Source organism: Mchenga conophoros, linkage group LG18 (genome assembly GCF_057382185.1).
Source record: "Mchenga conophoros isolate Kocher_MC1m ecotype Shallow Benthic linkage group LG18, M_conophoros_male_GT1.1, whole genome shotgun sequence".
NCBI classification, from domain to species: Eukaryota; Metazoa; Chordata; class Actinopteri; order Cichliformes; family Cichlidae; genus Mchenga; species Mchenga conophoros.
The window spans coordinates 14,730,776-14,748,263 of NC_140543.1; the positions used below are offsets into that span (position 1 = coordinate 14,730,776).

Genomic DNA, 17,488 nt, shown 5'->3' on the forward strand with positions numbered 1-17,488 from the left:
TAACCTCTGGGGCTACAGACTGTTTTTTGAATAATAGACTTTGCCCCCCTGGTGTTTTTGGGGGGTGGAGGAGGAGAGGGTGGGCCTTCAACGTCATTCCAAGGGAGTTGCAGTGATTGCGGACTTCCCTCAAAGTTCAGTTGCCGGAGTCAAATCAGCCACAGGGGGAATGTAACTTTGGAGTTCGGGAAATTTGCGGATGGTAATAACAGGGTAGTTTTTTTTTCTGTGGTAGAAATATTTATTTTAATGCGTTTGTTAAGTATGAAGCACAGGCGTGGAGAGATGGACCGGCGGTGGGCAGTTTTCACACTGATTTTAAACTTTCAGCTCACTTACGGGACCCCCTCCTCTTACGGCTTGTTCCACGGGTCTGCAAACACTGGACCGGTACACAGACACAGGACTGGGTAAGCAATGACTTTTGTACAGTTTAGACGAGCTCTTTAAAACTGTCTGTCTTTCAGAAACTAATAAGTGCTTCATGACGGGTGTTTCTGCTTAAAGGTAACGCTGCGCTTTTTTTCTGCCAAACAAAAAAAAATCAATCCAGGCTTCTCAGTTACCTGAATGACCTGAGGATTTAGCCTCTTATGGTCATATGTAGTTTGATAGCATTCCCCGTTGTTCTATCAGCCGGTGACTAAATTTGGCTCGAGTTCGCCAGTGTTGCCAAAAGTTGGCGATAAGGTGCAGATAAACCCTGGAACGTCGCTGATTACCTCCAGTCTCTTATGTACAGCAGACCACTGCATTTCCACGTTTTCTGATAAATGAAAATAGACTGGGAATGGACGCCTGACAAAGATCACTGCAACGACGCCTTTAGGGAAAGCTCATAAACCATATGGAGCTTGTTATGAAACTTTTATAGTCCAGCTGCGTTCTTTGGTATATTGCTCTAAATTAATTGCCACTTCTTGCTATACATGCTTAAGTCTTTGTTTATCTCCCTCCTCAGGAACTGGTGCGCCTATATGGTGCAAAAGAACGTGAGCTGCGCCGTGCAGGGGAGTGTGGAGAGCTTCGAGGAGCCCGTGCTGGCCCCCTGCCCAGCCTACCAACCCGACTGCCAGCAACAAGTGGCGTGAGCATCCGGGGAGAAGGGGTTGAGGGTTCATGTTTAGATGCATGTGGCAGAATAGATACAAAATGTTTATTTGGGAGAGAGCTGGAGGCAGAAATGTTCACAGTGGCTGCAAAGCTTCATGGGAAGAAGCAGAAAAAGTACAGCTTTTACAGCAAGTTAAAAAGCCCACTGAAAATAGGCAAAGGGAGGAATCTGTGGGTAAAGCTAGTAAAGAGGAGAACATTACCCATAGTTTACTCATTTCTGTCTGTTGTTGGACTAAATGACAAGCCAGGCTGAAGCAAGTGTTACCAGAAAATCCCCAAAAAGTTCAAAACGTGATGCAACCATTAAATGAGACAACAAAGCTGCGCTTCTTCCAACAAAAAAACTTATGGTGACATATACTACGTAGAAATTTATGTTATGTTGCCATTTTCCATAAGAAGCTATTGTTCAGGTTCACAATAGTGCACACATGGGCAAAATAGGGCTTTACGGCCACAACTGGACTGCAGAGCATCTAAATCCAGCCTGCAAATTGGCAACCTGTCCAGGGTGTACCCAGCCTCTCGGTCTCACCCAGTCCCCTGAATTCAATAACTGAAAAAAAATGGATACATGGATGGATGGATGGATATTTTCCTTGTAATGTGTAACCATGCTATTTGCAATTATAGGCCCTTCTCTTGTCTTAAAAACTCAAACTCAGTATCGGCCTGAAAAAAAAAGTTGTCCAGCTCTGCTACAGTAGCTGGACACTGCCATCAGGTCTGCACACACCCTGGTTAGTTTGTCAGTATAAGTACTGAAACTAGGCCCAGAGGTTTTCCCAAGCACAGGTGTATAAATGGGATTAACTGTAACTGCCAGCTGTCCAAAATAAAGACTAATATGATGAGAATAAGTAAAATAAAAAAAGGCTTATAACAGGCAAGTGCTAATATTAATATATATTTGAGCCAGTTCACATTTACTTTTTGATCTATTCCTTTTTTAATTTTCTGCATGTTAAGGTTTGACTTTGTGTTTAACATTTCACCTATAGAGGACATCTTTATGTATCTGCATGTTTGTCCATCTAGTCCTTTGTTCAAATGAGTTATGAGACTCTAACAGATGGTTCACAGTTGCTAATTTGTTAGCATTAGAAAGAATTTAGCCCTGATTAAAACATAACTCAATGAGTTGCTGTAGCTTTCATAACTATTATGGACAAAATAGACTTTGCTATGAGTTTATCTGACAGGCAATTAATCTGGAATCGCATTAGGGTGGCATATATAGGTTATATATATGTATAGGTTATACATTTATATATAAGTGTATAACCGAAATACCCATGAACCTTTGACAATATGAACATATCACAATAAAAATAAAACTTTTCCCTAACCCATTTAAAGTTAAAAGACTTTGATTACCACATCCAATCCCCAAACTTCTGCACTAAACAAATCATTAACTGATCATTGTAAATGGGAATGTCGGCACCAGTGACTGGAATACTTTTAATTTTGTACTGGAAGATGCTGTGTTGCAATTTAATTCATTTTTCTTAGTGAATCATTGTTAGTCCTTAAACACATGCTATCTGTGGTTCTGCTTTGTGATCCTCTTGCACAAACACATGGATGAGAGCCCCTGCTCTGTGGAAAAGATTCCTGGAAGCTGATCATACTTAGGTCACCAGATTTCCAGGCAAGAAGAGCTGGTCATGAGAGGAGACGCCTCACCTTATGATACACAGCACTGACTTCATGTTGCCACATGTTAGGATTAGATTTACTTTGTAGATCACAAGCAGACCTTAAAGTGTTGCTGTCACTTGCTTTCTTCTTTTGTTCCTGCTTATTGAGAGTGAACAGTTTTACCAGTGACAGTTGGGAAATGTGTAAAGATGATTGTTTCAGATAGTAACTTTCCAGATGTTTTGCATGACATGACCCCTGGCTTCAGGGAAGTGATATCATCCATTGTTTCTTGGGGAAATGCTTTCTTTGGCTGGAAAGCTGGAATTTTGACGTAGTGAAGATTGAAGGAGAAGCTCTAAAATAGCTATGTTAAAAAAAATCCCCCAAAACAGATGTTTTGGTGATTGCAAGAGTGAACCAATTAACAGGTTCTTTTTTTTTTTTTAAGTAGTGGAGCAGTTTAGCACGGAACATAATAACACTGATAACACTTTCCAAAAGGTCTGGATGTGATTTTGAGAAAGTCTAGTGTTTCCCATTTATATTTATATATGCTCAAGACTTTGAGACTACATCCATATGTGTTTGAACAACAAAACTCATTTATTTCTCTGCTTTTTGTTTACAGGTACAAAACTCGATTTCGACCCACATACAAGATTGCTTATAAGACGGTCACAGAGTTAGAGTGGAGATGCTGTCCTAATTACCAAGGTCCAAACTGTAAAGACTCAAAACCAACCCCTAACTGGCAAACAGTTCAGGGAACGCAGCCTTACCGCCCACCAAATCCTGGACATACAACCAGACACATACAGAGTGAGAAATCAACTTTATACTAACAGTATTTTACTAAACATTAGTATGTGCCACTAACAAAGTAACTCTTACTTATTTATGTTATAATTCATAAGTTATTTCATTACTCCAGGGCCGGAGCGAAGAGAGACCCCGCAGCATGTGACAAGGCCTGGTGGGACAGATAAAGTGCATCTTCTGGAAGGTGAAGTTCAGCGTCTGTCTCAGACAGTCCTGGATCTCCAGTCTGCTTTGACAGGGTTAACTGCAAACCTGCAAGAGGACACAAAGAAGATGCTCATGACACTTCTAAACAACATGCGCCCACCAGACAGTCCCACAGATGCAGCTACGGAGGAGAACCCGGCCGTTTTGGATGGTCATCAGGCCACCAGAGGTGGGATGCCAGGACAGAAGGACATAGAAAAAATAGTCGCTCGTTTGGATGATATCAATAACGCGCTGCAAAGCAAGGATGAAGCTTTGGAAGACCTAAGAGGAATCACAACAAGTCATGAGGGCCAGATACGTGTCCTCATGGATGCCTCTCAGTCTCAAGCTTCACCCATACCGGATTTTGATGTTATACAGACTTACATTGATGGAAAATTTGAAAGCCTAAAGAAAGAGATTGACCAGAATTTGGAGGAGCAAATGGCCAAAGCTCAGAGCTCATGTAATGACAAGCTCCAGAAGCTGCAGAAGACCTGTGAAGATAGCCATGATGAAGTTTTGGACAGGTTTACCAAGTTGGTCAATTCCAAGGAGGCTGATCTGCGAAAGGAGATCCGATCGCTGCGTCTAGACTTGGCTGCTGCAGATGGACCTGTGCGAACCCAAAGGCAGACGGATCCATCCAAAGAGGAAAAAGAACACGGTGACCATAAAGACCTGTGGCGTGAGATTGATCGCATTGCAGAGGCTCACCGCATCCTGAATGTCCGCATTGACAATGAGCTGGAAAATCTGTCTGCTCCACAAGAAAGCATCAGCGATTTTTCTTTATTGATTGAGGAGCTGGAGGCACGTATAAATATCACAGAACTAAATGCAGAGACTCACTGCTTCTACATCGAGGAAAAGCTAACCCGTACAATCACAGAGGAAGTGGCAGCTCTTCGGACGCTTCTGGATGGACGTCTGAACGGCATGGAGGACCAGTTTACGAACATGCTGGTGGAAATGAGCCAAAACAATTTCCCTGGGGAGTTTAGTGACTCTATTAATGCCATCCAGTCAGAAGTTAACAACAACAAGCTCCTCCTCCAAGGTTTGGATGACAAGGTTAACACTGTTGGAGAGTTGTGCTCTGCAGGATGTTCAGGCTCACAAAATACCGCAGGACAGGTAACTTCTGCACCTAAACTTAATGGTCTAGAAAACATTTTGAAGGACCTGTATCGGTACAGAAATGACCTGGACGTCCTTCACACAGATGTGAGTTCCAACACAGCCAAGCTCAGCCAACTTGAGAATTTTGTTCAGAGGTACTCAGGAGCAGCAGAGAGAAGTGTGCAGACAATGGATGACTTCAAGAAGGGACTGAATAATCTTGAAAACAACGTACTCGGTCTGTCTGGCGCTGTTACTGGTTTAAGTGATTCCTTAGGCAAATACAACCAAGATATGCAGAAAATAAACTCAACATGCTGCTATGCTGAGCAGAGAGGCGAAGGCAGTACAGCACAGGACAGCTGGAGTACATCTGAATCCACTCAACGTAAGGTGGGGGAGCTGGAGGACAGACTCGATACGCTTAGCAGACAGGTGTCATCTGAACTGGGTGAATGTAAACAGAACACACAGGGTGTTTCTGATGGCATCTCCGCTGTGGATGGACGTGTAACCCGACTCGAAAAGGTGTGTGGAAAGTTAGACGGAGTTTCTGCTAACATCAAAGACCTGAAAGATGGGTTAGAGAGACATGTTGCCGGCCTGCGGGACTGCGTCGACAGAATGAACATCACATGTGGAAATCACGGAGCAGAAATCAATGCTCTGCAAAAATCCTTGCAGAAGTTTCAGGGACAGCTATCCGCCATGGCCAAAAGTGTTTTGAAGGACGGCGGTGACAAAGAGCCAGGTGAGTTGATAGCAATAAAACAGTTCAGTCTTTTTTTTTTTTTTAAATCGCAAACAAACTTTTAATGGACAGCTGTGACATTCCTGTCCACACATTAATATGGTCACACCCAAAATGAAGCTTAAAAGAGCATAGTAACAAGCACTCTGGTCATCGCATCAACCAAACACAACAAAAGATGAAAGTGTTCACAGCTTTTTAAAGCGTAAACACGCAAAGGCTTTAAAAAAAAAAGGCCTGACAGAGTCAATCACTTAAACATGAATCCAGATGCATTCTTCTGGAAGTCTTTCCTGGAAGACATTCAGTGTTGCACTCATTTTCCCAAAAATAATGGAAATAGCTGTCTAAAGAATGCAAAGTCAAAAAAAGATGAAGTTCAGACACTGATTACTTTAATCTCTGCACACCAGTAGAGTGCTGCTAACATGGACTAAATGTCAAAATATGAGTTCCAAAAGTTGCCTGAATCATCCCCCCCAATTCTGACTTGGAAAGAGACGGAGAAGGAGACCTTACAGACGCCCTGTGAACATCTGACGCGCACTTTGATAGGAGCACAGTGACACTTTCAGAGCCTAAAGGTGAATACGGGCATGTAGGTGGTGCTTGTGAAATGAAACAACAGCAGCTGTGGCAGAAAATGGCTTTCGTGTGATCTGTATGGCAGCAAAGGAGTGATACTATCAGATTAATGAGGCACAGTAATGAAAAGGGTGTGCTGGAAGTACAATATGAAGCAACGAGAAGAGTACGCCATGTGCCTTTTGTAGCATTTACAAGTCGACTGTCTCAACTAGCTAGCAGGCTTTGCTTCATTAGCGGGCAGAGTTATCACGATAGGGAATCATGACAGTAATTGGAGTCAGATTATGGCACAGTTTAGCCACTTAAGGGTCCATTAGTTCAGGGGATTCCCACATTAGTGCAGTCAAGCACTGAAATTAGCTAGAAGAACCCAAGTAAAAAAGTAGTGGCTACATGCACATAATCTTTTTTGTCAGCGTCCTGCCTAGTTTTCACTATCTGAGTTTATCAAGTATGATTAACATCTGTGTAAACACAAACTTTTCCTGTGGATAATCTCCACATAATGCTGGCTTGGTTTACGTGAAGGCTTGAACAGCTACAGGGTATTTCTCAAAATGGGAGGGCACAAGTTCACTGAGCCTCCCGTGCTTGCCTCCAGCATGTCATTCAATATGTCCCAGCACTGAGAAGCAGAGGCCCACATTAGAGACTTCCTGTGGCTTAGATTTGTGTTGTCCCAGGAATCCCCCTTTTTTGTACAGGCAATGAAACATGCAAATGAAATCTGAAAAATTTTACAGCCATTCCAGTGCCTATGATGATTTACTCACAGTGTTACGTGCCTTGTTACTCCGTGACGTAAATATCACTTAAACACTCAACAGACTGCTCCTTCTCCCCCAGTCCTTTCATGAGTTGTGAGGTCTTCTTTCTTTCACCATAATTCCCCTTTATTTGCAATACCACAGAACTGCGGACCTCAACCTCAGCTCCCAGTCCCTCAGTACACATACCTCTACCCCTCCCTCGTTTCTTTCTCTTTACACATGTACACATACCAGCCTCGAGAGATTCCCGCAGGGTGACCTAAGCCCGATGTGTGGAGTCTGGTCCTCATTAAGGGCCCTGACTCACCGCTGGAGTCAGTCTTGATGGAGAGGGGAGAAGAAGGGCTCCACACCCAGGACCAGATGCTTCAGCTACCCTCAGCTGTGATGTCATGACTGGGGCCCCATTACCAGTCCCTCCCACATTATTCTCCAAAACAATAGAGCGATAGGGAGCTGCGGAGAAAAGAGGGCCGATGAATTGTACCCATTTCAGCATTTGCCAAATATGGCCTGTTATTTCCAAACAAGGATGTTTGATTTCATTATCTTACCAGGAACATTAAGCTTGGTTTATAATCAGAACCCCCACTTCCCACCTTTCCAACTTCAGATAGAGGGTGGCTGTGTCAGCTATTCTTTGCAACTTTCTGAGACAGGCAAGCTGGCATTCACAATCACTTCTTACTGTGATTGGCCTCTTGAGGTGAGAGAGGAGCAGGGAATTTTAAGCTACCCAGCATTTTCTTTAATCACTCAAGTTTGTCTGCTATTTGTGGCATTTTTCATATGTCCGTTTTAGCAAAGAGACATTTATCGCTTGTGTGCACCATTATTTCAGTCTATACTGTAGCAACCTGCTAACCTAACTCAAAGAGGGAGAAAACGGCTAGCTTGGTTCCAAGACAAATTAACTGCAACTTCCTGGAGTGTCAACTTGTTGCCTGGTAACTGGTAACTGGTTTCCCCCCATAACATGCTAAAGTGTCACCGAGTTGCCATTTTTCTACTGATTTAACAAAGATACAGCTTGTTAAATAGAACATTTCTGAGAAGCTGGTCGGCAGGACACCAGGCAACCTGTTTCAAATTTTTCTTCCAGCCTACATTAGCAAACTGCTCGAGGCAACTCACCTAAATCTCAGCATGAGCAGAGTAAATAAGCTTACTGTATTTCTAAAAGTGTCAGAATTTTTCCCTTCAAAGAGTAATCTCATTTTCTTTTAGTCCTAAATCCCACAAGAGAGGGAGTTGGACTTTGTGGCTCGAGATTTAATGGTTACTTCAAGTTTGGAAAGGAGAGAAATTGTCTAAATAGAGATGAAATATCCACAAAAAATCCCTGCTCTGTGGGTGTGGTGGTGGCTGAGAGCCTACTGAAATGTTTCCTCTCTGTGTTTGAGCTCATATTCTCCACACAGTCATATGAGGACCCAGAGGAGGCTGCAAACAGATGATGTGTTGTAATAACATAACTGAAAGATTGACTGGAATAGCTTTGCCCTTACACAGCGTGACTGTTGAATTGGAATTGTGTGACTTTAGTTTTAAAGTGTTGGCACTGCTTAGCCCTCAGCAGCTGCTCCTGCTGCAGAGGTCTGCCACTACTGCTTTTGTTTTTTATATCTAGTTGCTTTCCCTCTGAGAGGGAGTTGTGGTTAAGAAGAAATTACTCTGTGGAAACATTCAAAAGTCTGTGATCTACCAATGAAATCTGAAATTACGCAAGAGATTTCAATCTCTCAAGAATTGGCAAACTAGTTTCATACAGTCATGGTTAAAAAAAAAAGGAAAAAGGAAAGTACAGCCTTTGTTAAGTATAAAGTTTTACATATCAAGATATTTAAAAAAAAAACTCAAGTACTTATCAGGTCTTAAAATAAGGTAAATACATTCTGCATTCTGGCTAATGACATGGTGTCGTTAGCCAGAACTTGTTAAGTCACCTTTAGCAGCAATACCTCAAATGAAAGATTTCTACGTGACTTTATCAGACTCTCACATTGTTGTGGAGGAATTCTGGTGCATTGTTCTTTTCATTGAGGTTTTCATTCATGCACAGCTCTCTTAATGCAAGCCACATCATTACAATCTGAACTTTGACTGGGTCACTGGAAAACCTTGATCCTTGTCTTTTTCAGCAATTCACCGTCCTGTTGCATGACCCGGTTTCAGCTAAGCTTTTATCTGTCTGACAGATGGACTCACATATAACCAGTGTTGGTCAAGTTACTTGAAAAAAGTAATCAGTAACTAATTACTGGTTACTTCCCCCAAAAGTAATCCCGTTACTTTACTGATTACTTATTTTCAAAAGTAATTAATTATTTACTTACTTCGTTACTTTTTAAAAACACGATTTACAACCTGAATAGGTGATAAAGCGATAGATCTTTCAGCCCAATTCTACTTTTTCTGCATAATCCATCATACAAAATGTAATCAAATGGACAAGTCCCTTTTTTTAACTTGTTTTATTAGTTTTAATCTTTTAACTTTATGCATCAAGCAAACATTAAATGATATGCACCATTCTCTGACTTGAAGAAATTAGTTTAACATTTAAACCTATTTTCTGCACATCCCAGCATATAAAATAAAATATTTTTTGTGTTTACACTCAGTCTTTCAAATAGATGCAAGTAAAACACAGCAGAAAATAAATAAAGTCAAAGACTAGCGGTCCTGTTGCTCTATTTTCACCTGTAAAGCAGGAGTAGGGTAGGCGGAGGTGTGCCCTGGTGCAGGTGAGCCGCAGCGGTCAGTTGAAGAATCCGCGAGTTTCTCTGTGAATTTCCCATTACGTCATTGCGCACTCGATGCTTGTTTAGGGGGGTTTTCGCTGTAAAAAGAAGTTTTCTTCCCACGCACAACGAACACTAATGTTTTTGTCACTTTTTATGGAATCAAACTCAGAATAAGGTCAGTACACGCTTTAAACGCTGCACGCTCATACTGTCTCCCGTACTTGATATATTATCCATTGTTGATCTGCACACAGCTGTTGTCTCAAACGTCGCACTCGCTTACGTCATTGTCATGAGACATTCTCGCAAAAAAATCACGGTTTTAGTAACGCAATAATGCAGCGTTCCTACAGGAAAGTAACGTTTTTTTGCAGTCACTGCATGGTCTGACTTGGGGGAAATTTACTGGACATACACTCCTAGGAAGATTGGCAACTGTCTTGAATGTTTTCCACTTCAGACTGAAGAATAATGGACTTCAAATTATTTGGAAATAGCCTTATAGATCTTCCCAAATCATCGGGTAGCAACAGTCACTTTTCTGAGATCACTGCTGATGTCTTTCCCCTCTTGGCATTGTGTTAATACACCCACGAATACTCCAGACCAACAAACTGCCAAAACCTCTACTTTTATAGAGGCGCTTACACATGATCAGTTAATCAAGTGCATTTGATTACCAGCACTTTTGTGCTACTTATCCTCTTAATTCCTGTGGAAGCAGAAAGGGTGTACATAGCTCTCTGCGCATTCATAATGATCCTTTCATCTGAGGTTTTATTTACCTCATTTAAAAGACTGGGTTATTGAAATGATGTCCTAATATGGAAAACCTTAGAAATGAATGAGTGTTTTTTAAACCATGACTGCATATGTTATTAGGAAATTTTAAAATATGAAAAAAATACTTCTGTTTCAAATTTATTTAGTGACTAGCCAGAATTTTCATGCTGAATTTTACAATTTAATGTGCAATATGTTTTTTTCCTATTCCTTTTTTTGGAGATAATCCCAGCCCAGCTCAAATCACATCCCTGTTATTTCTCTCTGTTTTCTCTGAGTTGCTCACTTTACTCCCTTGTCGCGCTGCTTCTTTCCAGCTTTTACTTTCAATTTGTCCTTCCAAGAAAGCCAGAGGACTTTCCACCTCTCTCTCCACCCTGTCCTGTGAGTGTCTAGCAATGGACAAAGGCAACAGAAAATGAAAAAGGAAAAAAAATCACTGTTGTTTTAAAGCAGGGATAAATTAAGGGCTTTGATTTCATGGATCAATGCTTTGCAATTGATCATTTAGGCTTTATATTGAAGAGACAGGCAGGAGGATTAACTGTCTGCGGTGATGAGGAAATACACACACACAAAAAAGACATAAAAGGCCTTTTGAAGTCTCAGGTTGTCTGATGGGAAAGAATGGAAAATTGTAATTGACACCAAGGCGCACACTCACACATACGCACTGTATAATTTTAGTCATCACCAGAATTTTGAGGTGGTGCCACAATTTCCCCCGATGAGATATCTGAGTATGTGAGGTGAGGTGTTTCCAACTCTGACCCAGGAGCCCATCTGGAAGTCTTCAGAGGAGACTCTCATACACAAGAGGAATCCCAGAGGTCTGCCATGCAGCGCACAATTTGAGCCTCCCATCATAAATATTACAGTAGGAAAATGGGGTGGAGAATGAAATTGTGTCCATGTGCATAGCAAGAAAGATTAGACTCTGAGTGATGCATTATTGTAAGTGTGTAACAGCCACTCCCTGCATCATGACCCTTGGCACCATTGCACGATCAGACTGTCTGCCACAATATCCCATGACGATTTCAGTCACTTGTGAACACTCACGAGATGTCACCCAGTTCTGCAGAGGCGCAAGTGACTAAAGCATTACCCTTTGGTGTCTCAGTCTGCCTGTAAGCAATAACATCTGGTTTTGGTGACGCCTTTGGTTGTACCAGCATGCATATGAATGTGTGCGCTTTTCTCTGTGCTTTTCGAATTCGCGGTTTCCCCCTCAGTGAGACACAGGCTGAGAGCTCATGGGAAATATGCACTCAGGCAACCGGCACACTGGAGAAGGCATGGGGAGGAAATGAATGAGAGATTTCTGATTATCTCAGTACAACATGATTGCTGGGTTTAATTTGTTTTTGATTATACAGTACATGTGGTTTCTGAGTAGCTTGGAGTAAGAAGGACGAATTTTGTTGACAGGTAGATGATGTTTTATTTGATAAAACCAGAATGCCTGATTACTTTTATAATCCAGAGTAACAGCCAGGCTCTAATGTAATATAGTTGCTTTCAGGTAGGATTGATCACTGGCTGAATGTGCAGTTGAATTAACAGTTGACTTTTGATTTATTATATTTGGCTGCAAGAGAACTTACAACTGTTATAAATGATTTTTTTAAAGCTATGGTACAGTACTGTACAAAAGTATTATCTTTACACATTGCTAGGAAAAGATAGCTGCAGAGATTTATTGAAATAGGTGCAAACATGGAGATATAGTACATAAGGCAAAAAGACAGTCTGTACATTTCTAATAAGCCTGAAAGTCAGCAGAGCAGGAACTTTCTTAGGCAAACCTTCTGGTAATTTCTTTAAGTATCTTCAGGAATACTTCTCCAGGCTTCTTGAAGGACATCCAAATTTTAAAATATGAAAATCAGATGTTCTGAAGGAGGCATTGAATGTTGAAATGTGTTGGTATTTTTTCTGCATTCATAATTTGAACAATTTGACAGGATCCACAACACCACTGGCTAAAGTTCAGCTCCAAATCATGACAGCGTCTCCATCATGTTTTACTGATGGCTCTCAAACTTAGAACCCAAATTTGAAATTTGGATTCATCACTCCAAATGTCACTACTGATTTTCAGTCCAGTTCTTGTGTAGTTTGACAAACCTCAGCCCCTTGCTTAAGATGGATGGATCAACTGAAGTGTCATCTCTGAGATTCTTGGTCAGGTATTTGCTCTATTTATTTTCCTGTTTCAATTTTTCATAGCTTCCACTAAAGAAATGCAGCCGACTGCAGTAACAAGGTGCCTAAAGATAAACTGAATATCAGTTATTTGCTGGTTATAAACACTGGTTCTTCCCTTGAATTAGATTCATTTTTCATCCTTGTATGATTCATAGGTCAGTATTAAGTGGTTCAGCAAACAAAAACAAACAAAAGTTCCTCGGAAAATGTCAGGTACCAGGACTGGACTGTTAATGAGTGCGAAAAGGAGATTTATATGTCTATATGTCTGAAATGTTTTATACTGTGATGGTCAACATGGGGGCATGTTGCTAAATTGGTATTTAGCTCAAATCCTTACAGTGGATAAATTCACCCATGAAGCTGCCAGCATGGCTGACAATGCCAGGAGGAGCACGACAGCTGATCTGACCATTAATCATGATCTCTGTCTCTTTTTTGTTTCATTTTCCAAGGAATGACCGTAAGACCAGGACCAGAGATGCCTGCGTCTTTGCCAGACAGAAACAGAATCCAACAAATCCACATTCCTATCATCATCGACCCTGTGCAGACCAACCCCAGAACACCATACAGCCCAGGCCAACCAGTGCAGCCAAACACACACAGAAAAAACATCAGCCCGCCAAGACAGCCTTTCAGTCCTCGGCAACCAGGTGTGCCAACTGTGCCTGAGATTTCTGTTGTGGAGATGGGAGAGGCAGGACCTCCAGGATACAGCCGCAGGGTGACTGTGCGAAGAGGGTCTGAGGACTCTTCCAGAGACCGTGTTAAAGGGTTTGCAGGAGCACCAGGCGAGTAGTCTTAAGGTCCATGATGACCTCTGGTATCGTCTTAAGCATACAGCTGAAAATCCACTATGAAGGTGCAGGCCTTATTTTATGATGTGTATGAAAATCTGCAATCTAATTAAGTCTAACTCAAGGCCTCTCGAATTTACAGCACAAAACTAATTCAGTTGTATATGAAATACAAATCCAACTCTAAAATTCTAAGGGCAAAAAATCATGCTGTTTTTGTTGCTTCTGCTACATGCAAGGTAACAGACCCAACAAAGGTGCATCACTCCCACATCACTATTTGAAACATGAAGGATTACTGCAGTCAAGGGACCTTTTTTAATCAAAAACACAATATTTTCCTAACCCTGGCCAAGTGTGTTGTAATGCTGGGCCAGGGTTAGGAAGTCAAAAAAATGCAGCAACAGCAAGTAGAAAAAAGCAAAGCCAAGTGAAAAACACAAAGTAAACTCAAGTCTAAGTTGGAAACTTAGATGGATCTGTCCTGCTTTGTATCAATAGTTGAGGCTGCTGGTGGTGTATTGACACACTTTGGACCCCTTACGACTTAATGAATATTATTTAAACACCACAACCTATCTGAATATTGTTGGCTCAAATCATCTCAAACGGGTTTCCTGAACCTGACAGTGACGTCACTGTACTCAGATCTCAATCCAATAAACCACCTTTGGGATGTAGTGGAATGGTAGCCAGCATATCTGCAGCAACTGTGTGATGCTGTCATGTATATATGAATCAAAATCTCTCAGGAATGTTTCCAGCACCTTGCTGAATCTGTGCCATGAAGAATTAATAATGCGTGGACAGTTGTTTGTCATCTATGTGAAGGTTTTCATTGGGTGCCAAACCAAATCAGAAGGAAGAGGACGCCGAACATAGATTTAGGCAGTTTGGGGTTTAATTATTTAAGCTGTATGTAGAAAGATTAAATAAAATATCAAACAAAACAAAGGCTTTGTTCTAGCCTCAATGCTTTTTGGCAGTAAAGGAATAGAGAACAGCCTACGTTAGTCATATTGTTACTGTTTACTGGTAGTGTGGGAGAATTAGCCAGGGAAATGCCAATTAGTCTTACCCCCCTTACTTGTAAAACAAAAAAACTTAAAATTCACCCACATCTTTGGGCTTTTGGATGGGATGTGAGATTTGTTTCAGCTTTTCAGTTCTTTATTGTTGCATATTTTTTCTTTACTGCCATCTGAATGCTTGTCATAGGTTGGTTTTTAATTCAGTCTGTTTTTGGTTAATAATAAATACATTTAAATGTCAGTCTTTGTGGAAACTACGGATGCTTAAATCTGATTTTAGATGGCATTATCTTGAAACAGCTGGGAAAAACAATCTGCTTCCAAAAATCCACAATTACGAAGTCTAGAGTTCTTGAAGTTTTGTTTTGATTTATACCTTCTCTTGGAATCTCTCACACAGTGTGCCATAAGATCCAGATGGAAAACCAAAGAACTGTATTTGGCAATACTACAGATCGACCCCGTCTCTTCAGATGACAATAAAACATAATATTTTTGTCATCTGTTTCTCTTGCAGGCTATCCTCCTCTGAAGCCTGTTTCTTTCATGCCTCAATCAGCCAGACGCCAAGGTATTTTACCAGTTCATTATCAAGTTACATCACATGCATCTGCAGGCTTCTTCTACTGTATCAATGTAAAAGAAGAAGCATTGGAAAAACTGTGAATAATTTCTAGTCGGGGAGTGCGAGGGAGTGGGAACTGGATGTTTCTTTAAGGGTGTGTGGGCAGATTGTGCAAGGATTTTAGTGCGTCTGCAAGCATTCACCAGAAAGTTTTGTATTTTCTTTATATATATGTACACACACACCAATGACAGATTTATAAGTATAAAGATATAATAATAATAATACATGATGTATTACGTATTATGTAATAATACATAATGAGTTAACATGTACTGTGTGTGCCTTGTAGCTCTTACAGCAGTAAAGGTGCCCTGGAACCCGGTTTATCGAGCTCCAGCTGATTCACCAGGTAAACCTGTCCATGTTTCAGCAAGGATTAAAGGCATTACAAAAAGAATTGAATTTATGATAGATACATATTACATACATATTGATTCTGATCAATTTAAATGCAGCAATCATGTATTCATTTATCCATCAGTTGAAACACTGATTGACGACATTCCTGTCTGTTTGCATCCAGTTTCAGTCGACAATAGCGCTTTGGCAGACACCTTCTCCTTCTCTGCCGGCCTCACTCAGCAACGTTTCTCTGGAGATTTTGGAATCATTCGCTTTAACAGAGTCCTAGTAAATGACGGAGGACATTACAATCCCAGCACAGGTAGATCCACACATAAAAAAACAGATTCAGTATTAAAAGGATTGTAACATTTGCTGGTATCATTGTGATACGTTGATAATACGCAGATATGTCGTCTTTTTGCATAAAAATGTGCTGTTATTATGAGCCTGGGCACTTAGTTGTGCTTTGTACAAACAAACAAATAAATAAAACATTAGTTAGGGATTATTTTCAGTTGTGGATTAATACGAAATGTGTTCTCTCATGAGTATTTGAAGCAGGACTGTGAATATAAAGATGATTCAAAATAAACTGCAGGACCCGTGTTTGTTATAACTGAGGAATGACTCACCCAGCACAGCAGAGTGGCTAATTGATGTGTTTTTAATTCTTAATTGGGTAACAATGAAGTCCTGTGACACAGAGGAATTGGATAATTCAGGCTTTGGCTACAGAGCCAAAACTCATTAGGATCAATTCATTGCAGGTCCATGAATAGGGAAGAGACTTAGAAACCAAGAGTACTAATCAGTAACATTATTGATTGAACCCAGGCTGAATCATTCCTGTCCTCACCCTCAGGGATCTTTACTGTACCGCTGGATGGCCGATACCTGATTTCAGGTGTGCTGACCGCAAAGCAGGGCGATCGTGTAGAGGCCGTGCTGTCTGTGTCTAACCGCAGCGTACAGAGGCTACAGAGCTCAGGCCTGACTGGTGGTAATTGTGGCTGCGGGGGTACAGCATCCTTTAATGTAATCCTACCGCTGAGGAAAGGAGACCAAGTGGCTATGGTAAGAACCGAAGGTCAGCTGGCCACAACCGAAGCCAGGGAGATCCTGTCCACCTACAGCGGCACCTTTCTGTACCAGCCACAAGCCAAAAGATAGCTGGAGCTCAGGTGGAAAGTAACGACGAGGACTACTTTGTTCCCAGACATGTGGACTGGAGGAAATGTTGAAGTGTTGAAACCACATTTTTAAAACAAAAAAATTATTTGCTGTGATGCAGCTGTTTTACCTGTGTGAAGATCTTTAGTTATAAATTCAGTTAAAAAAGCTGTTATATGGAATTTGTAAGCAATTTTCCAAAGACACCTGATAACAAGAAGCAGGATTTGTATCTAATATATTTATCAAGATGAATGTTTGTACCACCTATTGTAAATGTCTTGTGTAAAAGTATAAATTAACACTTTTGTAAATTTTGTTTTAGCAGCAGCATTCAGAGACTTGGCATACAGCATGGTCAACAATCATTGGAGCATATTTGTAGGTTAGCTGTAAATATGGACTCACGTCATCTTAAAAGTGCTCTGGGTGATTAGGAAATCTGCACAGAGAGATTAATGAGGAAAGGAAAGACTTAGCAACACAAGATTTTATTAATAGTACAAACTTGGCTGGCTTCTACTGAAGAATACATGGTTAGTGAGCCCCCTCCTTTTTTTTTTTTTTTTTGGTGATTATGTAAAGTGGGTGGGGATGATAAATAAATTCCCCCTTTCTCACTCCTGAGACTGACTAAAATTTTCCAGCATCAAACTGTAAGAAGTATTTAGCTTTCAGTTCAGCCTTTGTTAACCCTTAAAAAGGAAAAACTGATATTTTAATTAAAAGCTGAATAAATAAACACTCTGGATTACCATTTTGTATGATTCT

General features: G+C 40.9%; 1 protein-coding gene across 1 annotated transcript; it reads left to right on the forward strand.

Moving 5' to 3' along the window:
• Positions 1 to 150: 150 nt before the first annotated feature.
• emilin2a (elastin microfibril interfacer 2a) lies at positions 151 to 17,471 on the forward strand. Its single transcript, XM_085253316.1, has 9 exons — positions 151 to 410; positions 962 to 1,087; positions 3,392 to 3,582; positions 3,695 to 5,644; positions 13,199 to 13,537; positions 15,092 to 15,145; positions 15,492 to 15,551; positions 15,726 to 15,866; positions 16,410 to 17,471. The coding sequence occupies exons 1-9, from the start codon at positions 250 to 252 to the stop codon at positions 16,715 to 16,717; spliced, it is 3,330 nt and encodes a 1,109-aa protein (XP_085109442.1). The 5' UTR covers positions 151 to 249; the 3' UTR covers positions 16,718 to 17,471.
• Positions 17,472 to 17,488: the final 17 nt, after the last annotated feature.